Source organism: Tachysurus fulvidraco, chromosome 15 (genome assembly GCF_022655615.1).
Source record: "Tachysurus fulvidraco isolate hzauxx_2018 chromosome 15, HZAU_PFXX_2.0, whole genome shotgun sequence".
Lineage (NCBI taxonomy): Eukaryota > Metazoa > Chordata > Actinopteri > Siluriformes > Bagridae > Tachysurus > Tachysurus fulvidraco.
The window spans coordinates 19356550-19376880 of NC_062532.1; the positions used below are offsets into that span (position 1 = coordinate 19356550).

General features: G+C 40.8%; 1 protein-coding gene across 2 annotated transcripts; it reads right to left on the reverse strand.

Annotated features, from left to right (window-relative positions):
- Positions 1-1378: 1378 nt before the first annotated feature.
- On the reverse strand, positions 1379-20023 carry map3k14a (mitogen-activated protein kinase kinase kinase 14a). 2 transcript variants are annotated; one of them, XM_027161100.2, is made up of 16 exons: positions 19870-20023; positions 10053-10321; positions 9929-9968; positions 9629-9827; positions 8944-9321; positions 7998-8132; positions 7758-7887; positions 7477-7605; positions 5336-5434; positions 5093-5250; positions 4808-4958; positions 3888-4223; positions 3665-3774; positions 2412-2550; positions 2193-2293; positions 1379-2103 (listed from the first exon to the last, which is right to left on the reverse strand). In XM_027161100.2, the coding sequence occupies exons 2-16, from the start codon at positions 10309-10311 to the stop codon at positions 1903-1905; spliced, it is 2565 nt and encodes an 854-aa protein (XP_027016901.1). In that variant the 5' UTR covers positions 10312-10321; positions 19870-20023; the 3' UTR covers positions 1379-1902. The 2 variants fall into 2 exon arrangements, with proteins under 2 accessions (XP_027016901.1, XP_027016900.1); XM_027161099.2 differs by lacking the exon at positions 19870-20023 and adding an exon at positions 12959-13277.
- Positions 20024-20331: the final 308 nt, after the last annotated feature.

Here is a 20331-nt window from a genome sequence, read left to right on the forward strand (position 1 = left end):
TACACATGTAGAAGTTCACGTGGTGGGGCGCGAATACTTATGCAAAGCACCGTATTCTCGGTATACCTTATCACCACGTACTGAACTTCTACATATTTACAGTCTTAGACATGTAGAAGTTCACATGGGGGTATGAATACTTATGCAAAGCATCATATTCTCGGTACCTTATCACCACGTACTGAACTTCTACATGTTTATAGTCTTAGACATGTAGAAGTTCACATGGGGGTGTGAATACTTATGCAAAACACCGTATTCTCGGTACCTTATCACCACATATTGAACATCTACATGTTTACAGTCTTAGACATGTAGAAGTTCACATGGGGGTGTGAATACTTATGCAAAACACCGTATTCTCGGTACCTTATCACCACGTACTGAACATCAGAACCGCTATAGAGTTTCCTAATAAATCACTGTATTAAAATTAGTCACACTTTAAGCGCTAGATGGATCGGCTGTTGGTTTATTTATCTTTTTCCGGTAAAGGACCGTAACGTATTAATATTTATGTATCTATTTAGATGTATAAAAGAATAGTCGGTATATAAACGCTTCAGTCAGGCTTGATCTGACTCAGCACCCACGTAGTTTCCCAGATTTTGTGCTTGTGGTTTTCTGCTACTCAGCCTACACTAGTTTAGATTGCTTCATTAATTCGTCATCGTGGTGCTACCGAGTTAGTTAAAGATGCACCATGGACTCGTTGCCTTGGTTACCTTGTTTCAAGCCATTCCAGTGTGGTATAGAAATCCCGCAGGAAGACTCGGCTCGATTTGCGCCAGTTCTCATTAATATTCAAATGAGCTATGCTGCTTGGCTCCGATTGGCTAACCGCTAGGATATGAGAGCATGACTATTCATTCACCCAGCGTGATAAGTAGCCTAGGCTAGAAGAACTTTGTTTACAAATCACCTGGAATTGCGGCAGAATGGCTTCTTCAGGTATATCGACGTTCAGCCATCCTTGCTGTATAGGAAACTCACTGAGCTACACGAATTCTGTGGGCGGGGTCTCAAGTGGGAGAGCTCATGAATATTAATGAGCTCGATCATTTCTACGTCACTCTGAGCAGCATTTCTAATTGCCCCGATTTCTCCGGTGGCTAGAACTGACCGGGGAGGTAGCAGTCCATTTTCTGTCTGTAAGGGCACCTTTAAAGCATTAAAAGCTCAAGCTGTAGGTGTTCGTTTTGAAACGTTACGCTAATTAATTAGGTTGTGACGCTATCAGCCGTCGTATGTGCTCATCAAAACTCATCGAGACTTATGACATTGTAATAACATGATCGCTCAGGAATGTTTTATGATTACATGAAATTTAAAAAAAAAAATGCATCCATGGCCAGAGACAACAATGACGACTGAGGAATTGATGCATCGCAGGGTTTATTTGCTGCACTGACATTATATTGCGTAGTAGATAATACGATGAAAAATAAAGCGAGCTGATTCGTCTGATCAGAAATGAAAGTATATGTACTGACTTTGGTTGATTGTCAGAAATGAAATTTGAGGCTATGAGTTCCTGTAATACACAAACATCAGTAAAATTCTTATTTTGACATTGACATTGAGTAGACACTCTTATCTTATTAGAGTGACTTACATTTTATTTCAATTTATACACCTGAGCAATGGAGGGTTAATAAGGGCCTTGTTCAACTTGAACCACTGGGCTACTACATCCCACCTCATCTCACACTAAGTATTTAAAATCAATACATTTGTTTCATATCGTAAGCGGTGCTTAAAAAAATCGCAAACATGCTGGCAGGTGAAGATAAAATACAGGTAAGAAAAGAGGATCTAAGTTGAGAGAGGTTTTAGTGCAATATGATATCATATAAAAGTGAAATGAGTAAATGACCGACAGCAGAGAAGACAATTAAGACACTAGTTCCTGGTCTCCAGCTTTCCGTCCCTGATCCTCCAGCTCCATGGCATGTAGCAGCATGAAGCTTGTCGTTGCTGTTGGACGTGAGAGGGATCGGGGGCGCGGACACAGCGCAGGAAGAGACCGGCTTCCTGTACTTGCTTATCGTGGGACACCACAGAACCGTCCTCGCTCTGCAGACTGAACACGCTCTCTGAGATCTGCCAGGGATGAACACGGACACGCGTCAACACACACGGATATTCATATACGGTCGTTCTGAACTACTTCGTACACACTGTCTCCTTACCTGCTCACTGATTCCTATGGCGATGTGACCCACTTTTGCACGGGGGGTTTCACGGATACGGAGGCATCGCCCGTTGAAGTCCCTGATACAAACATCCACTCCTGCATGGACAAGAAAGAACATCTTGTCTCAACGTACGACTGAAGCGTATGACATGATGTGCTAGATTCGTTTCTCTAAACCTAAATCTAACACCTGGTCAAGTGATTCATCACTCACCCTCGAAGCAGCGAGATGGGGGCTGGTGGACGGGACCGAGCCAATCCATACTGAAGCTCTGGCCATCTGATTGGCTGTTGTAGGAAAACACACCCGAGCTGAGGTCGTCCCCGGTGCCGAGTGACCATCGACCAGAATCCTGAAAGAAGGGAATAATAAATAACAATAATAAACAGTAATTCAATGATAAAAGATCGTTGATCCTCAAAAGTCGTGGCCTAATGGTTAGAGAGATTGACTCCTAACCCTAAGGTTCTGGGTTCGAGTCTCGGGCCAGCAATACCACGACTGAGGTGCCCTTAAGCAAGGGTTGTTTAATTAAACATAGAGGGATATTTTGGTCCGGGGAGCCGCAGCATAAATGGCTGCCCACTGCTCCGGGTGTGTGTTCACGGTGTGTGTGTGTGTGTGTGCACTTTGGATGGGTTAAATGCAGAGAAGGAATTCTGAGTATGGGTCACCGCACTTAGCCGTATGTCACGTCACGTCAAACCATATCAGCTGTTTACAAATCCGACGAGATCAAACTTTTTCATTTTTGTGTCACATGAAATTTCACAAGCAACTTAGACAAAAAATGGGATCCTAAATTTTATAGGCTTGGGATGATAAAGGATTCTGTAACGAACGTAAGAGATTTGTTAGAAATATTACGATACATTCAAAAGCAATTCTACTCGACTTAAACGAAAGGGAAAGGAATGTACCGCTCTTTTAGTTTACGGTGTAGACGACCTGTACGTAGACGGACCTTTATGCAAAAATGTAGAGAATAAAAAAACAAAACAAAAAAAAACATCTATCAGAAGACACAAATTTACAATTTGAGGAAGTGCGGACTTTCCAGCCCGAGAATGCAGAAGTGCGAGTACGGACTGTTTGTTGACTAGAGGCGTGTGATCGGCATCTGAACTCTACAACAAATAATAGTTAATGCAAAAAAAAAAAAAAAAAAATTAAATAAATAAAAATGGTACTTCAGGAAATGATGAGCTCATTTCAGAGATTTCATGAGAAATGAGACCTCCTACGGTTTTCTGGTAATAGACAGAAACACCACAACATAACACGCAGTAGTTCTGTACCCACACTGCAACCTGTTACTGTTATCTGAACTAATTCTGATTAATCTAATCTGCGAAAAAGTGGTTTTCCTCATACCACGCACTGCCGTGTTGTGCTCCGGCCTTTGTGTGTGTGTGTGTGTGTGTGTGTGTGTGTGTGTGTGTGTGTGTGTGTGTGTGTGTGTTTACCTTTTTGTCTCCCGGCTCTCTGCTAGAAAGGCAGTCACTTCCCAGGCAAGAAAGAAGTTGCTCCTGCAGCTCGACCGAATGCGGCTGAGAAAGACTGCTCAGGAAAAATTCTACAGAATACGAGAAAGCTCACGTTTAATTTTTATGTATAATAGTTACAGAATAACGAGTGGCTTTTCAAATTTTTATGAGTGTAGGGTACTAGGGTTTAGTGAAGACTGACCCCTCTCGAGTTTGCGGAGCTCCTGCTCTGTGGGTTTGTAGCATTCGGGTGGTGGCGAATGGAAGTAGACGGGCGAGGATGGAGTGAAGTAACTCTCCTTTCTCGACACGACCTCTTCGTCCCTGTCGTTCTCCTCCTTCACGTCGTCTTCTTTTTCCACTTGTGGTTTACGGCACCTCGGCTCGGCCCTCGGTGCAGCCCGCGCTCTCTGCTCCTGCCCTGGGCCCATCCACTGCTGCACAGAGCTATCGGAGAAGGGGCTGGGCACACACGTTTCTGGCTTCCTAATTGGCTCTTGATAAGCTCCTCCCCTTGCTGGGCTCTGAAGACCTCCCACTGCAGACACAAACACAGAGTCAGTAAAAATGAACTAATAACTAGTGCACAAATCGGTGGTTTAATATGCAGGTTATGTGCTATGCTTTGTACTAACTTCGTTGTTAGTACAGCAAAGTATGCTAACGCTACTGCGTCAGTGATTTCTGCTAATTCCCTCCAAGCTGGTTTGTATTGTTGCTATACACACTTAATTAGCGATGGTACAGTATATAATGATACCATAGAGTTGGTCAGAGGAATTATTCAAGGTGTTGGATATGAGGAAATCCTCTGGATTTAGGAAACAAAAAACAAACACAAAAAAAAACAAAAAAAAAAAAACATGAAACATAAACGAAGACCTGTCGTATGCTAGTGTGAAGAACATAAGGTCATGAGGTCCAATTTGGGTTTGATTCATTCAACAAGAGGCATGCGGTTTAGGTAAAAATAATCGATCATCCAGTGTGTTGATTTAATACTCCTGATTAAGATGTGAATTTATGCGTATGTAAAATAAAAAAAAAACAACAACATAGGAATACACAGAATCCGTAGTAGACGTGTAGACGAGTAGAAAGTGTGAATACGCGTAAGCTTACGTTGTTTAAGTGCTTTCGTTGTTTGAACTCTAAGATCCTTGGCCGTGGCTCTTCGGCTCGGGTCTCCCTGCAGTCCCAGTTTGATGACATCAGCAGTATGCGGGCTGCAGTCAGGAGGTATCTCTCTCAGGGGCGGCGGCTCTTCGGCTATCTGCGTCGACACAGATGACACAATCAGCGAGACCCGTGAGGACTGAATACAGTACGAACGTGTGTTGTCTCGCCGATTCGTCGGACGAAAGGGAAAACCGCTTACTATTAAGATGGAACAAATGAAACACTTACTTTGAGGTAGAGAGGGCGAGAGTAGTAGCGCGTCCATGGCTGGCAGCCGTTGAGCATGTGCAGTAGCATGCAGCAGCTGCTCCATATATCCGCCTTGGCACAGCGCTTCTCTCCACGTGCCACCTCAGGAGCCATGTGAGTCTCTGTCCCCTTCAGAGCTATACACACGGGCACAAAAAGCATGCTCATCGGATCTTCAACACGGTTTTCACGTAACGTTCGTAATGTTTTTAAAGTGCTTACCTTGAAACGGACTGAATCCATACAGGTCTAGTCGCTCTGACTCGCCAAAGTCACACAGGAACGTGTTTTTCCCGTCTTCAGACAGCAGCACGTTATCCGCTGAAACGACAGATAAGGGACGGATTTTAAAAAAAGGAAACTTTCCCATCATCCGAACAGTGTAAGATGAAATTTTGGAGAGGAACAAAACATGCAATTTTACATTATTTAGCAGACACCCTTATCAAGAGTGACTTACAACTGAGCAACAAGGGCCTTGCACAGGGGCCCAGCAGTGGCAGCTCAGTGGAGCTGGGGTTCGAACCCATGACCTTCCGATCAGTAGCCCAACACCTTAACCACTGAGCTACCACATCCCCACATTTAGTTGGACTTTTATTTGTCGAGCTTTGATTAAATTGTGAAAATGCAGGCGTTTCAAAACAACACGTATTCCAACCCGGACGATGTTTAAAAAAATGGAGTTGGGGATAGATGGATGGTTTGATTAAAAAAACTGTTGAGGATCGTTTATCGAGGATGCTGATGAATCGTGCAGAAGTTTACCAAAGAAATGAATAAACTAAGATGCGTTTTTAAAGCCGTCGGTGTGCGCGGAGGTCGCCGACCTGAGCGGCTGCATGTATCAGCGAGTTAATTAAAGACTTGCAGGATTACATTGTGGTAATAAAGCAGACTGTCAGGCAACGAAAAAAACTCTTCCCAGAAATCAGGTGGTTTGCACAGGCAGCGGTTTGTTCCAGGAAGACGTGTGAAAAAAAAGTGCTTTCGGTTTCCATGTCGTGACCGGACTGCTGTTTAAATCTGATGGGCCACACGAGCAAGATCTCCTTCGAAATCACTGTGACACCAGGTGGCGCTGTAGAGGACGAAGTTTCCTGGCTAACTAAAAGTTTTCTCCAAATTCTCTCGAATGTGGGGTCAAAGACGGAAATGTTCATAATTATAGATTTAGAGTATCACACTTTTTGTTTATTTATCTATTTATTTATTTCAGATGGCTTTTCTCTATGTCTCTGTGTTCGGTTTCCTGTGAATGTCGATAGCACCTCATCCCCCTCCCCTCTGCAGCTTTCATGACTCACTCTGGGAAATTCCCAGCTTCGGTCTCTCTCTCTCACTCTCTCTCACCCCCTCCTTTTTTTCAACACACACACACACACACACACACACACACACACACACACACACACACACACACACACACACACACACACACACACACATCAGACTGTCCTCTTTCTCACCACAGGTGCTACAGTACAATTCTGTGCCACACCCGATTCCATCGAAAAGCCATTTTAAAAAACAAAACAAAACGAAAACCAACTCAAGCCACGGAACACAACAGTAATAACCTCATCGCCTGGGTTACCTTGTCCTCACAACACCTCAGAAAACAACATTGTCAAGATTAAATCAGAACATTTTAGTACTATGCAACAATGCAGTGACATTTTTAACATAAGTCATCACTGGCTGGAATTCGGATCATATCTAGTATTAAGACGTTAACCGACGAGGCGATATCAGACTGTTACTGTTATCTCCCACGGCATCTGTGACCGTTTTTTCTCTCTCGAGTGTCCGGCATGACGCGCACCTTTTCATTTCATGATCTGTTGAACATATGACTCAGTTTGTCTGTTTCAAAGCGGAAGCTCCTATGGCTTCGAGACAAAAGCAGCCATTTCACACACTCAGATGTTCCGAAGCTGGCGATAAATAATGCAAAATGACTCGATATCCAAATTTACACCACGTCACCGTCGAAGTTTCTTGAATTCATTCACAGGGGCTTCGAGTGACGGATATAAAATAAAAAGCGGATAATCTGCGATAGGATGACGTTTGCTTTTAAGAGTTGTAAAGTTTTCTATTTAGGATTTCGTAGAAGTCATCATCACTCTGTATCAGGAACAAAGAGAAGCTGGTGATGCAATGGCTGTTTATATATATATATATATATATCTGCTATAACTTAAGCAATAACAGGAACTAGTCTTGTGGACATTCCCAGACATTAAGTGTAGCTGTATACATACGTTTTACAAATAAAATAAAAGCATAATAAAATACGTGTGCTGTTATTGGAAAACGTCTGCGTACAGGTTCGTCACGCTTTGTATTTGAGCTTGTACCTTTGACATCCAGGTGAAGGATGCGCCGCTTGTGTAGGTGCTCTAGTGCCCCCAGGACCTGGTGCATGTAGTGCAAGGAGAGATCCTCGGGAAGGCGACCCCTTTCTGCCAACGATTGCCCCAGAGTGCCTAGATGTGGAGGAGGAATGAAAGATGGGGAAAAGAGGAGAGTCGGAAGAATGTAAAGTTTGACGTAGAGGGCCGTCCTAAGTGATTTAATATGACTCGATTTGTTTAGAAAGGTACGATACATTAGAGGTGAGCTTAAGCATTATCTTTACCTGGTTTGAGATCCATGAACAGGATGACGGACCGACCCTCTCGGACAAATCCGAACAATTCCACCACGTGAGGAGACTGTAGGGCACTCCACGAGCCCACCTCCTCACTTCTGAAACGTTCTAACGGCACCTGAGAGAGAGAGAGAGAGAGAGAGAGAGAGAGAGAGAGAGAGGAAGGTAAGGACACACAAACATGACCTGCAGCACAGTTACTCACTGGCACACAGCATTCACGAGTACCTTTTTGGCAGCACACACAAAGCCGCTAGATTTGTCTCTGATGCTGTAGACCTCTCCGAACGATCCTTGCTTTAGTAAATCACACAGCTCGTAATCCCTTCCCTCTCGATATTCATAGTCCTGTGGCTGTAGCTCCTACACACACACACACACGCACACACACACACACACACATGAGAAAAAAGGTCTTATTAATGGAAATAAACCAGTGAAGAGTTATAAGACAGCTCAGGAGACAAAGTCTATTTACATTCTTATATATATTTATATATATTTAGTGAATAGTTTGTTTTGTCTAATCTTTCCAGAGGAAAAAGACTTCCTGCAGGCTGTGATTTTTTTTATTTTTATTTTTTTACATACAAGCATTTTTTTGGACATTCAGGTTTGTTGGAAATTATCTGTTTTTTTTATTTATTTATTTATTTATTTATTTATTTATTTATAATTTACTTAAAGTTATTATTTTTGTTTTTCAATGAACCTTTTTTTCTTAGCCAAATACGTACTGACACATCTTGCTGTGTATCGGTGTGTTGTACCCATGCGGACAGGGTGCACGCAATCTATAAATGTTCGTGTGTTTTCTGGGGTGCATGTGAGGAAACTCCCGTAAGCAGAACTAGGCTACTGAGATAAACATGCAACTTATTCAGCTCTGAAAAACAGGAAACCGCTGAACAAACATGCGAGCGTTCGAGCCTGATGTTTTTATCGATGTGTGTTTCACTCTCTCTTGTATGTAGTAGTATGACTACTGTATGTGACTCATTTTTTTTTCAAGTGCTATTTAACTGAGCAGTCAAGTGTGTAGTTGTGTCGGAGGCTGCGTTCGTATTTGTGTTCACGATGCGTCGATGTTGGCTGCTCTTTCTCGGTATGAAACATCAAGGATCACTTGACAGTCATGCACGACTTTTTTTTATTTTTTATTTTTTAAATGTACCTCTTTAAAGAGAATCCCTTCGTTTGTGTCGCTCTCTTCCAGCTCCTTCTCTCTGTCCTCTTCTTCTCTGGCGTTCAGGTCCCGGACCATCTGTTTGGCGAACGCCGGGGCGAAGGAACACTCGGCCTGTGAGACGTTGTTCCTGAGGCCTGCGAGTGCGAGTCTGCATTCGGCTTCGCTGATGAACGGCGAATCGGGGTCTAGCGAGCGCTCGCTCTCCTGGCTGTAGGACGCCGGGTCGTGCGGAGGAGTGAAAAGGCACTTCCATGACTCCCGTGTTAACAGCTGAGAGGAAATGAGGTCCGGGTGAGGGGAGCAGGATGACTCCGCTGTCTCCTGCACAGACAGGCTTTCTGTGCTGATGTAGCTACGTTCAAGCTGGAAGAATAACAATTGCTCAATTATTAGGTACAAGGGTACTGAGTTTCAAATATATATTCTATATATTAGTATCCTATATATCATATTACTATACTAAATTACTCTCTGACTAACACTAACAGTATATCTGGACCCATGGGCACCTTCCATACTGTGTGTGTTTACATCCGATTCATTTTTCTCTACACTTTCTTCATCTGCTCAGTGTTTCCTGTTGCCATGGCAATTAATTAGTTATATGGATGGTTGAAACCCTCGTCTGTCTCCTCCCCTAATTAAGAATCTATTTACTAGTCCATCTCACCTCTCCACTGTCCTGTTGTGGCACTCTATTAACTCTTCTGTCTCTCGCTCGCTCGCTCCCTCCGTCCCTCTGTTGTCCCTCCCTTTGGGAAACTCTCCGCCGTTGTCTCTTTCGTCGTTTTTTCCTGGGCTTCCGATGAGAAACCGAGCCTTGGGGTAAGGACAGGGCTGCCCTGAGGTTGCTGTATGTGTTTTTATGTCTAGAAACAAATAAAAATAAACCGACTGTTAAAACAAACAGTGTGTGTGTGTGTGTGTTTGGTTACACTGCTGGTCTTTCAGTCATAGGTTAGGTCTTTACCTGCTGTTGGGACAGAATTCCTGTGAGTCTTGAGATTCACCTGTAGGGCGAGAAGATAAAGTTGATCACAGGTCAGAATTTTGTGTCTCTTACTCCGAGCTCTTTGATAGATCGAAGTACTTACACTCCGCCTGGGCGATGATGGAATGTTTCTCGCTGATCAGCGGTCCTGTGCCTAAATGCTTGGCTGTTCCATGAGAGATGACCTTCAAAATGAAGTTGGAATAATCCATCAGATTGTGCGATTTATCGTCCTTCGCAGATGCAGCTGGCGACTGTAGCTCGGGGCTGGAAGGGAGGCAGCTGGAGGCCTTGAGTTTAGGATCGTTTGTGGACATGTAGAACGGCTGGGTGGAGTTAAAGATCCTCTGTGCCAACGCCATCTTTCAGATCCTGGAAGCAAAACAAAACACAATCGATCCACCTTTACACCTGGCCTTCTTTAACCGCTGCTCGTCACGGTGACTTACACGGCTAAGTATCTTCTTTCAGACACGAGACGTAACGTTAACATAAAAACGTGTTTCGACTTCAACGACCGGTGGATTTGCGGATCTCTTGTGAACTTTGGACCTCCGGCGGCATTCTGGCTCTCAGGGACAAATGCTACTCTGTTCTTTCAGAACCTCACGAGGATGTTTGTGCCATCTGGTGAGAAGGAAACCCGATCACAGTTTTCTCAGCTTTATCTCAGTTAAAGCATTCTCAAAGGATGACAGTGAAGTTGATGCGGAAGTGACACTAAAAAAAAAAAAAAAAAAAAAGATAGGCGGGTTTATAACGAGATCTTAAGATCGAAATAAGATATGAGCCGGACACGATTTTAAAAATAAAGTACCGGTGTGCCAACTCTGCTTAAACAATGACTGGACTCCGGTAAATCTTTTAATCATTGACAACTGAAATAGGATATTTATTCCATCTGGATAAATTATACTCTTTCCATCTAAACTAACAAATACGTAACGGGAAATACGGATAAATGGATACGGATTTTATCGGCGAACGTCTGACTGGAGAAAGATGGTTCGATGATAAAATTCTTACGTTTTAAAAAAGTGTTTGTACTTATAAAAAAAAATTTAAGAACGTTTTTTTATGACATTTTTTATTCCAATTCATTTATTTGTGTAGACGATCTACAAAAAAAAAAAAAAAAGCTAACCTTAAATATATTTTGTTTGTACGGAAGTTGGTTTAAACTTGAGTTGATCTTTTTCCTCATTAATTTCAAGCCAACTCTATGGTTCAAGGGTTAACGTCGAACCATGGAGGGTGGGGCAAACACATGCTTTCTCGAAGAATCCAGCATCACAGAGCAAAGCAACACACGGGGAGGAAATTGCTATCTACCCTCTTCTACATACTTGAGCTCACATACACCCACAACTGGTTGTCATCGCTGTGATGGACATATACTGTGTGGAATACCACCCCATCCCACCCTGACAGCACAACCAATTCTGCCCTCTTGGCTCCTGGCCACGTTTAGCTGTAGTATTCTCAGATCGACGATAGGCTGAAGGTTTTTCTGTTGCACCCTCAGGAACCTTGTCTTTTTGTTTCTGTTTGGGCGTCTCAACCTAATTACAGGAGCGTTTTTCAAACCGTCGCACTATTTATTCCTATAATCGGAAAACGTACGTGAATGGAAAGCGTTCGATTTTTTGAAGAAAACTGAAAGAAAATCTATCATTTATGAACTCACAAAAGTTTCACAAAAACGGGTTTCTACCACAACTTGACAATAACAATGAACCCCAATCAATTCCCGATTTAAAGCTTTGAGAAAACAAACAGCGACAATCAAACTTTCTGGGTTTTTTTTTAACACTTTTCTAACTTATATATTTACTGCACAAGCTAGGAAAAAAAACATGTATTATTAAAGTTATTGTTAAGATTTACAGTAAGAGAAATGTGTGTCAAGGTTACAATGGTTACAGCATGTTGCATCAGTGCGTCCTCACTTGACTTCTCTCTCTCTCTCTCTCTCTCTCTCTCTCTCTCTCTCTCTCTCTCTCGATAAAAGAAAGCAAGCCTCATTCCGAAGCAGACACAAACGGAATGCGAGCTTGCCGAACGCTCTCTAGCTTCACAAGTCAGACTTCTCCATTTTAAACTCTCTTAACAAGGCGGGAGATGACATCATCAAACATCAGGCGACATCTACTCACGTTCACGCCATTAATTAATTAATCCGGTGTAAAAACAACACGACAAAGCACGCAGTGTTAGACCGGTCAGTCTTGGTGCGAGATGCAATCGGAAGCCTGGCAGCCACCTTTATTATTATTATTATTATTATTATTATTATTATTATTTACACTGTTGAATAAACAGCATTATGCAACAGGGACCAAACAATACCTAAGGGTGCATGTTAGGTCATGTGCCAATTGTACGGAAACGACCTTTGAATGTGGGAGTGACAGATCTCCGTGTGATAAAACTAGAACGATGTACGTGTGGGTGATCGTGGAACAATCTTATATGTTAATATCACATACAAAATGTTCGTTCGGTTCTCCTCAAACGCGTGCTGATGCCTGCAAAGTGTTTAGTCTGTGAGCTGAATCAAACAGGCATCAGGAACAGACCCACATAGGGTGTGCATCGCGCTCTGACGACGTACGTGCATCCCTAAAACCTGTCGTCCTGCTCGTTTACCGTCTTAACCCAAACCTGCTCGATCCTCCGCGCCACCGTGCTGCCGTCAGGCTTCGGTGTAGCTCCGGTTGAGCTGCATATTATTCTGCTCCACTTCCTCCTCATAAAGTCACGCTCAAAACAACACATGCTCCTGTATACATTAACACTTAACGCTCACTTAACACGCTGTTAAACGCTAAATACTCTACACTGCACAGAAGAATCACACACCGGGAAATGACAAACAGCTTATTTATGCAATATAATGAATATACAGTAAGAAGAAGAAGCAAACTTGCATTTGAATTTAGCAAAATATGTTCTGGAAAAAAGAAAAGAAAAAAAAAACACACAGAAGAGAACAGATGAAAATGATACCAGCTATGTGACGGCGAAGAATCGTTCATTCCTAGTAGCTTCTTCCTTCTTTATTCGTTTCAGGTTCATGAGGATGAACGTATGCTTTCTATGCTCGCGACCGTGTCTTTTTTTTTTTGAGTACACACACAACGTCCTGTTCGTTCAGCTCCTCCCTCTCTCTCTCTCTCTCTCTCTCTCTCTCTCTCTCTCTCTCTCTCTTTCTCTCTTTCTCTGTGTACCTCTGATGCCTCGCGGCATCAAGACGCAAATCTCATTGGACCAGAGGTATGGTGATTTACAAGAAATCCATCCGGCTTCTCTTTTCTCTCACCCCTCCTCTCTCTCTCTCTCTCTCTCTCTCTCTCTCTCTCTCTCTCTCTCTCTCTCTCTCTCTCTCCTCTTCCCTTTTAAGAAGACTGAATTGTGACCTTTCAAAAAGCTCTCTCTCTCTCTCTCTCTTTTCTCTCTGTCTCTTTCTCTATCTATCTCTTTCTATCTTTCTCTCTCTGTCTATCTCTTTTTCTCTCTCTTTCTTTCTCTCTCTTTTTCTCTCTGTCTCTCTCTCTCTCTCTTTCTCTCTTTTTTCTCTCTATCTATCTCTTTCTCTCTCTTTTTCTCTCTCTCTCTCTCTCTCTCTCTCTCTCTCTCTCTCTCTCTCTCTCTCTCTCTCTCTGGCTCTCTACCAGTCTGTCTTTTACTTAACTTTTATTCTCCGTCCATCACAGTAACACACTTTTCCATCCGTCTTCTATCTTCTAGCACCTCAAATAAAACCGACTGCATGCTCAATCGATCACTAAAACCTCTAGGATCTATAACATTGTTATTGTGTTCACTACATTTACCCTCTGAGGAGAAGTTACTACGATGCCCCACCCTCCTGAGATCATATTATTCACTCTCGAGTGAACGATCGTTACTTTCCGCTTCCTCAATTCCTCTGCAGTGTCAGAACCACACATGTTGCCTATCAGTGTTGGGTCAGGAACCTTTAATACTTTTCTGAAAGGAGTTCATTACTGTACGGCAGAGGGCAAAACTTTTACACCTTCAAACTTCGCTTTAGACATCCTAATGCTCACGATTCGGCCACTTGTATTGTTTGTAATGATTCGAAAAACGTCTGAGAAGCCAAATACGCAGCAGAAAACATTTCCTCTTCTTCTGCGTTTCCTCACAAACAAAACACAAAGTGGAGGAATTGACGGTTTGAACCGATATCATTTAATCGAATTAGGCAGCATTTTTTTTTTTTTACCCCTAACATGACAAAACGGCAAAAAAAAAAAAAAAAAAAAACAGTTTGGTGAAACTGCCACTTCCACTCAGTTCATTATGCCCAGCCATTTTTTTTTCTTTCTTTTCGGTTAACAGTCATGATGATTTATTAATGAACTATAATAGGCGTTAGACCACAAGTCTGAAATGACACTCCTGTTTTGGTTCTGATATAAAATAAAGCTTGGAGGAAAACGTCTGGGCGTCGGCTTTGACGTGACAGCATCAGAATCTGAACTGCGATGCCTGAACATCGACTGCGTCGAATTAAACTGTGAACGTTTTCCAAAAACCGAACAAAGTGAGCCACTTCTCATATCCTTATTTTCTGCTGAAACTGTTTCAGGAAGTGAGAGTTCGCTCAGAGATGAAGCTTTAGTTCACTCTATCGTGTACATGAACACCCAAAGCGTACTCGGTGTATAAGAAGCGACAACAATTTTTAAAGGTATAGCTGAAATTTTGCAATTTTTCAGCAAAAAGTGCATAAAGTTTGCAGCACTGAAAAGGGAAGAAAGGACAGTTTGTGCAAGCAACTGCTTGGGAGCTGAACATGAAGAAATTCACACACTCAGTGTTGTGCTATAATAACAGACTTCACATCTTAATTCTCTGAAAGTACAAACCACACTGACCACTGGATACAAAAGTTCTCATGCTCAGTAAAGTGCATGACTAAAAACTGAACATGCACCGGGTATCTAACAGCAGAGAATGCGACCTAACAACATTCGTGGCACAATCCATCCGTATAATTATGCAGCAACTTAATAACACCTGTAAAGAAATTGTCCATTTGCATTAAAGTCAAAATTTTATTTTTGTCTACATTTAAACAGACGGATTCGACGCGTGGTCTCGGATTGATGATAGCCTGATTATATGCGTTCCACCGAAGGGCATGGAACACTTTTGCGAAAGCCTTTTTCTGCATAACAAAGATGAAACTATTGCACTATCGACGTTTCTCAAACGTTTGTCCAATGTAATAAAAATGTCTCAACGCTTCACAGCAGGTAATTAGATTCAGGTTTGATAATTCGTCGCATAAGCGTGTATTAGAAGGCTTTTTTTTATACATTTACCTTATGACCAACACACACACACACACACACACAACCATGTCATGTAATGTATCAGTTATCACTCATTAAAACCACCCTTTTTCTCTTAAGTGATTGATATCGAGGAATACGTCATCTGAAATGGAAATCTAGCTGTGAAATCAAGTCAATTCAGTTCAGAGTAGCTTTACAGAGGTGTAGAAACAGACTGAAAATGATCAAGTTTAAGATTAAGTTACTATTTATCTCTAACGTCTATCAATAATGATCACGAACGATGTGAATGTGGTGAGAAAAACATCCTCTCGGTGAAGATATGAGGAAGAAACTTGGAGAGGAACCAGACTCGAGACAAGAAATAATGTCAATGTCATTTCTACAACAGTTTGTAATTGAGTAGAATTGTGCAACCAAGAGCTCCTGACATCGTTTCTGAGTTCGTTACAGACTAACGCTAATTCCTTCCCGGTCGAAGTCTTCGAATGTTCGCGGGCGAAAAGCAGAACGCAAAGCTGACGGACATGATGGAAGGAAATCCTGTTTCGATTGATGCTTATTGCTGTAGAACGTCAGCAATAAAAGAAACGAATAAGTTAGTTCCTTTTATCGCTTATGCTACACCGACGTACGGTCAGGTTTGTGATTTTGGTTAGAACTCTGGTACAAGTTAATATATTAACAGATGGGAAAAAAAAAATACGTTCATTTTTTTAGTCCACGTCGCATGACTATCGATGAAAAAAATGTGCTCGATATGTCGGAATGCATGAGAAAGACGGACTGCAGAGCTGCTCCTAATGGAAATCGGATGTTTCCTCTGCCCTGATGTCCTAACGGAAGGAGTGTACAGGAGTGGGAGGAGAGGAAAGAAGGAAAGTTTACACTCTGGATTGTGTGTAATAACCTGGGGGTGGGTGGTGGGTGTACCGAAAAGAAACTGGGAGCGGACGGTGTGTGTGTGTGTGTGTGTGTGTGTGAGCGATGAGAAGTTCTCAGTTTTTAGAATAATCGGTTCGATGGGAGCTTTTCACATGGAGACAGTCAGCGAGAGGATAATGGCATTGACAAGAATATGCAATGGCTTGGGCATGCATTCAAACTCTATTAAAAAAAAAAAAAAGACATTAAAAATGCAGAACCAGAAAGCATGACACACACACACACACACACACACACACACACACACACACACACACACACACACACACACACACACACACACACAAACACACAGGACTATGACTCATGTACGCCCCCACAGATGTACAGGATGCTTAAGGCCTGAGTAAGACCCACTCTGAGCTTTGTATCTGAGTCCCAGAGGAACTTAAAGCCCCAAACCAGCCCCAACCTGCACCGGGTGACCCCTGTATACCCCTATAGCCCCACTTCCCCAATACCAACATTCCTCTGGGAGACTGAATAAATTTCCTACATTTAGCTACCACCCACACAGGGTGAATGAGTGTGTCTCTGTCTTTATATCATACACACCTCTCACGGGAGACCTAAAAATATATACAGTGGATGTTTCTAAGCATTTTATAAGGTTTCTGTACTGACAGAACTTTTTCCCCATTCATATTTTCTAATAGCAAAACCTATAAAAATGTATTTAATAATCCTCCTCAAAATGCAACAATTCTATTTTACTTTCCCTTCTTTATATTTTACAGACCGAATCACAGCACATTCTTTCCAGCACTTTGTTTTCTTATTAAGCATTTTACCGATTTTATGCCGATTCCTGAGTGGACGAGTACTGCTAAATATCTTCCAGTGCAACTGATTTATGCTTTAACTAGCGAATGTTTGCAAAGAAACAGGATTTACACTCGAGTCCTCGTTTTTCAGGAATGTTTCCGCCGGACACTCGATGCTGAACCTCTCGGTGTTGAGATTTTCCAGCTGCTGTGGCAACCCCGAATAAACACGACTATACACGACGACACCTGTTTGCTCTGAGAGGCTAAAAATATATCCCGGATACAAGGCTATATCCAGTTTGCTATGTGGACTACGAGCATACCCGTCGCAACACGGACTCCATTCATATTTCGTATTCATTTACCATCATTATATATTCTGGCATGTACTGACTCGAAAGGATGTAACAGAATAATTCTCATAATACAAATTCGTAAGAAACCGAACAAGTTGAATCAACCTGCACTATTTCAGTGAAAGAAAAAAACTGCCTTTGTTTTGTCTTTGTAATTTCTAGAAAAAGAAGAAGGAAAAGAGAGACTGGTGCTGCGCTAGCATAATTAATAACAGGAGCTCGTCTGCCGAACATTAACTGTAACTATGCACGAAGAAATTGTATGATGCGTCATGCTTAACGAATGAAAAATACAGCAATGGTGTGGGATGATGGGAAGTAAACACGTTGGGACATGCTGTTATAGGGAAATAATCAACTTTTGGTGTGGTATCGGTGTATTCCTTACTGATTATGTATACAATTTAATAAAAACCTAATAACTCAAGGAACACAAAGGTGCTAGTTGTACTCGAGGGTGTAAAAGCAAATAAATGAAGTCTGTCGCACTTTTCAAAATATGACAACGTATATTTTTATACTTGCTTGTTACACACTTTGTAACCGGTAAATAGTATAAGAAGAAACTCTCATTTGAAAAAACTGATATAATTAGAATATATCGACTACACGCTAATGCGATTAGGAACGCGACAGATGTTTTTCACACTAGCTATAATATCACAATAACATCTTCGGCGGAAGATAACAAGCGAGTTGCTGACGCCAGAACGTGAGGGAAATTCTCTTTCAACATCATAATCAATGGTCTATACAAAGTACAACCCAGGCTCGAAGTTGTTATCTATACTCGACAACCTTTGCGATCCTGCTTGATCTATACATTTCAGGAAAACTACTTTATTATTGTTTCTATACAAACGAATTGATTTTGTTCAGAGTAAAACTGTTCAAAGTCACAGACATACACTTTTACATGTATGCATGGAGCTAGCTTAGTCGTGCTAGCTGAGCGTTTAAATCTATTCAAATATTTATTGATGAACTTTGTAAAACCACAACAATTTTCTTGCACCACGCGTGTTTGTCAGTGTGCAACGTGACTTAAACAAACATTGATCAGAATGTACGCAGAAGCATTTTATTACTGATTGAGATGTGGATGTGAACATTTTTATCAGCTGCATGTAAACAAAGCTGTTTATTATGATGCAATTTCTTCATTTCTCCATCCTGACAGAATTCATGTAAACGTAAACATCTTGCGTGGCCTAAGACCATTGCACAATCATTACTAACACTAAACTGCAGTCCACTTATGAAAATTTGCTAATGTAAAAACATTCCAAAAGTATTTATACGCTCAGAAAATGCAAACGCTATTAATTTATTAGTTATTAGCTGTTTTCTATCTATTTTCATATGGATGTAAAGTATATAAAATGTTTAAAAGTGCATAAATGTAATATAAATAAATAAATAAATGAAAGAAAGAAACAATATAGTGTAAACAGAATATGAGATGATTATATAAAGTAAATAATAACCTGTTTATTATACACATTATACATACAAGGGTTCATTATAAGGGTTAATTACACTGGATTTAACTGTAAAGTTATGAAAAACGTGTCCAAATACGACCTGTTTTCAATTAAAACTAGTTTTACGTCTTAGTTCTAACTGTTTAAAATGTTATTCGAGCAAAATGAACACAAGAAAAGCACAGATTTGTAAATAAACCCATTGCCCCATGCACAAACATCCCAAAAGTATTGATACACTCAAAAAATGTAAACGCTATTAATTTATTAGTTATTAGCTGTCATTTATTGTCATATTAATGTAATGTATATAAAATGTTCAAAAGTGCTTAAATGAAAAACAAACAAATAAATAAATAAATAAATAAGAAAAGAAAAGAACAATATAATGTGCAAAATACTGCTTTTTCCTCACTCCAAATATCCCCTAAACAGAATATGAGATGATTATATAAAGTAAATAATAACCTGTTTATTATACACATTATACATACAAGGGTTCATTTTAAGAGTTATTTAAACTGGATTTAACTGTAAAGTTATGAAAAACGTGTCCAAATACGACCTGTTTTAAATTAAAACTAATTTTACGTCTTAGTTTTAACTGTTTAAAATGTTATTAGAGCAAAATGAACACAAGAAAAGCACAGATTTGTATATAAACCATGCAAACGGAAACGGTTTCATGAATGGCTTCCTGGTAAAAAAAAAAAAAAAATAGAGCCAGTTTTCTAACGTTAAAAATATTAAACGTTGTGTTTGTTTGTTTTTTATATATGTATGTGTGTGTATATACTTCTAAAAAAATTTGTGAAGATGTAAATGTGTTATGTTACTATAAAAGACCGTGTAAAATTGTTTACAAGTTTAAATCTATCACTTTAAGGCTAGTACTTCCGTCTGTTCCTCCGCCATTTCACAGCAACTGAATTGCGTCTAAATGTAAACCAAATATAGCGAATTAGAGCGGAATCTTTTCGGAACCGACTTTTCAGAGCCACATTGTAGCTCTTCGGAGTAGTTAAAGTAAGATGAACTTACCTGTTAGGGTTTATATTGAGTGTTAAAAACACTGGTGGATTTGGGCGGATTCTTCACTTCTCTGTTTGCCAGATGTGTTCAGCAGGAAGCTCATAACCATAAGGGGAGGTGGGATGGAGACAAGTAATAAGATCAGATTGCAAATATGCAAAATAGTGCAATTTCAAAACTAGTGCAAAATGCACCTGAAATGATTATGAATAATGAATAATTATTTAATTCAATTCATTCAAATTCAATTCCATTTATTTGTATAGAGCTTTTAATAATTTCCCATTGTCTCAAAGCAGCAGAAGTATGGAAACAGGAGAGAGAGAGAGAGAGAGAGAGAGAAATAAATAGATGATGATGATAATTATAATAATAATTCAATTCAATTCTAGTTTATTTGTCTAGCGCTTTTTACAATAGACATTGTCTCAAAGCAGTTTTACAGAACATAAACATAGAGCAGAAGGTAAA

Excerpts from the sequence above, each read along its gene's own strand:
- map3k14a (XM_027161100.2), bottom strand. The coding sequence starts at position 10,311 with ATGGCGTTGGCACAGAGGATCTTTAACTCCACCCAGCCGTTCTACATG. Across the intron at positions 5,435-7,476 it reads CCTTCACCTGGATGTCAAAG|CGGATAACGTGCTGCTGTCT; the intron begins GTACAAGCTCAA and ends CTGTCGTTTCAG. Across the intron at positions 2,551-3,664 it reads GAGAGCCGGGAGACAAAAAG|GATTCTGGTCGATGGTCACT; the intron begins GTAAACACACAC and ends CCCTTCTTTCAG.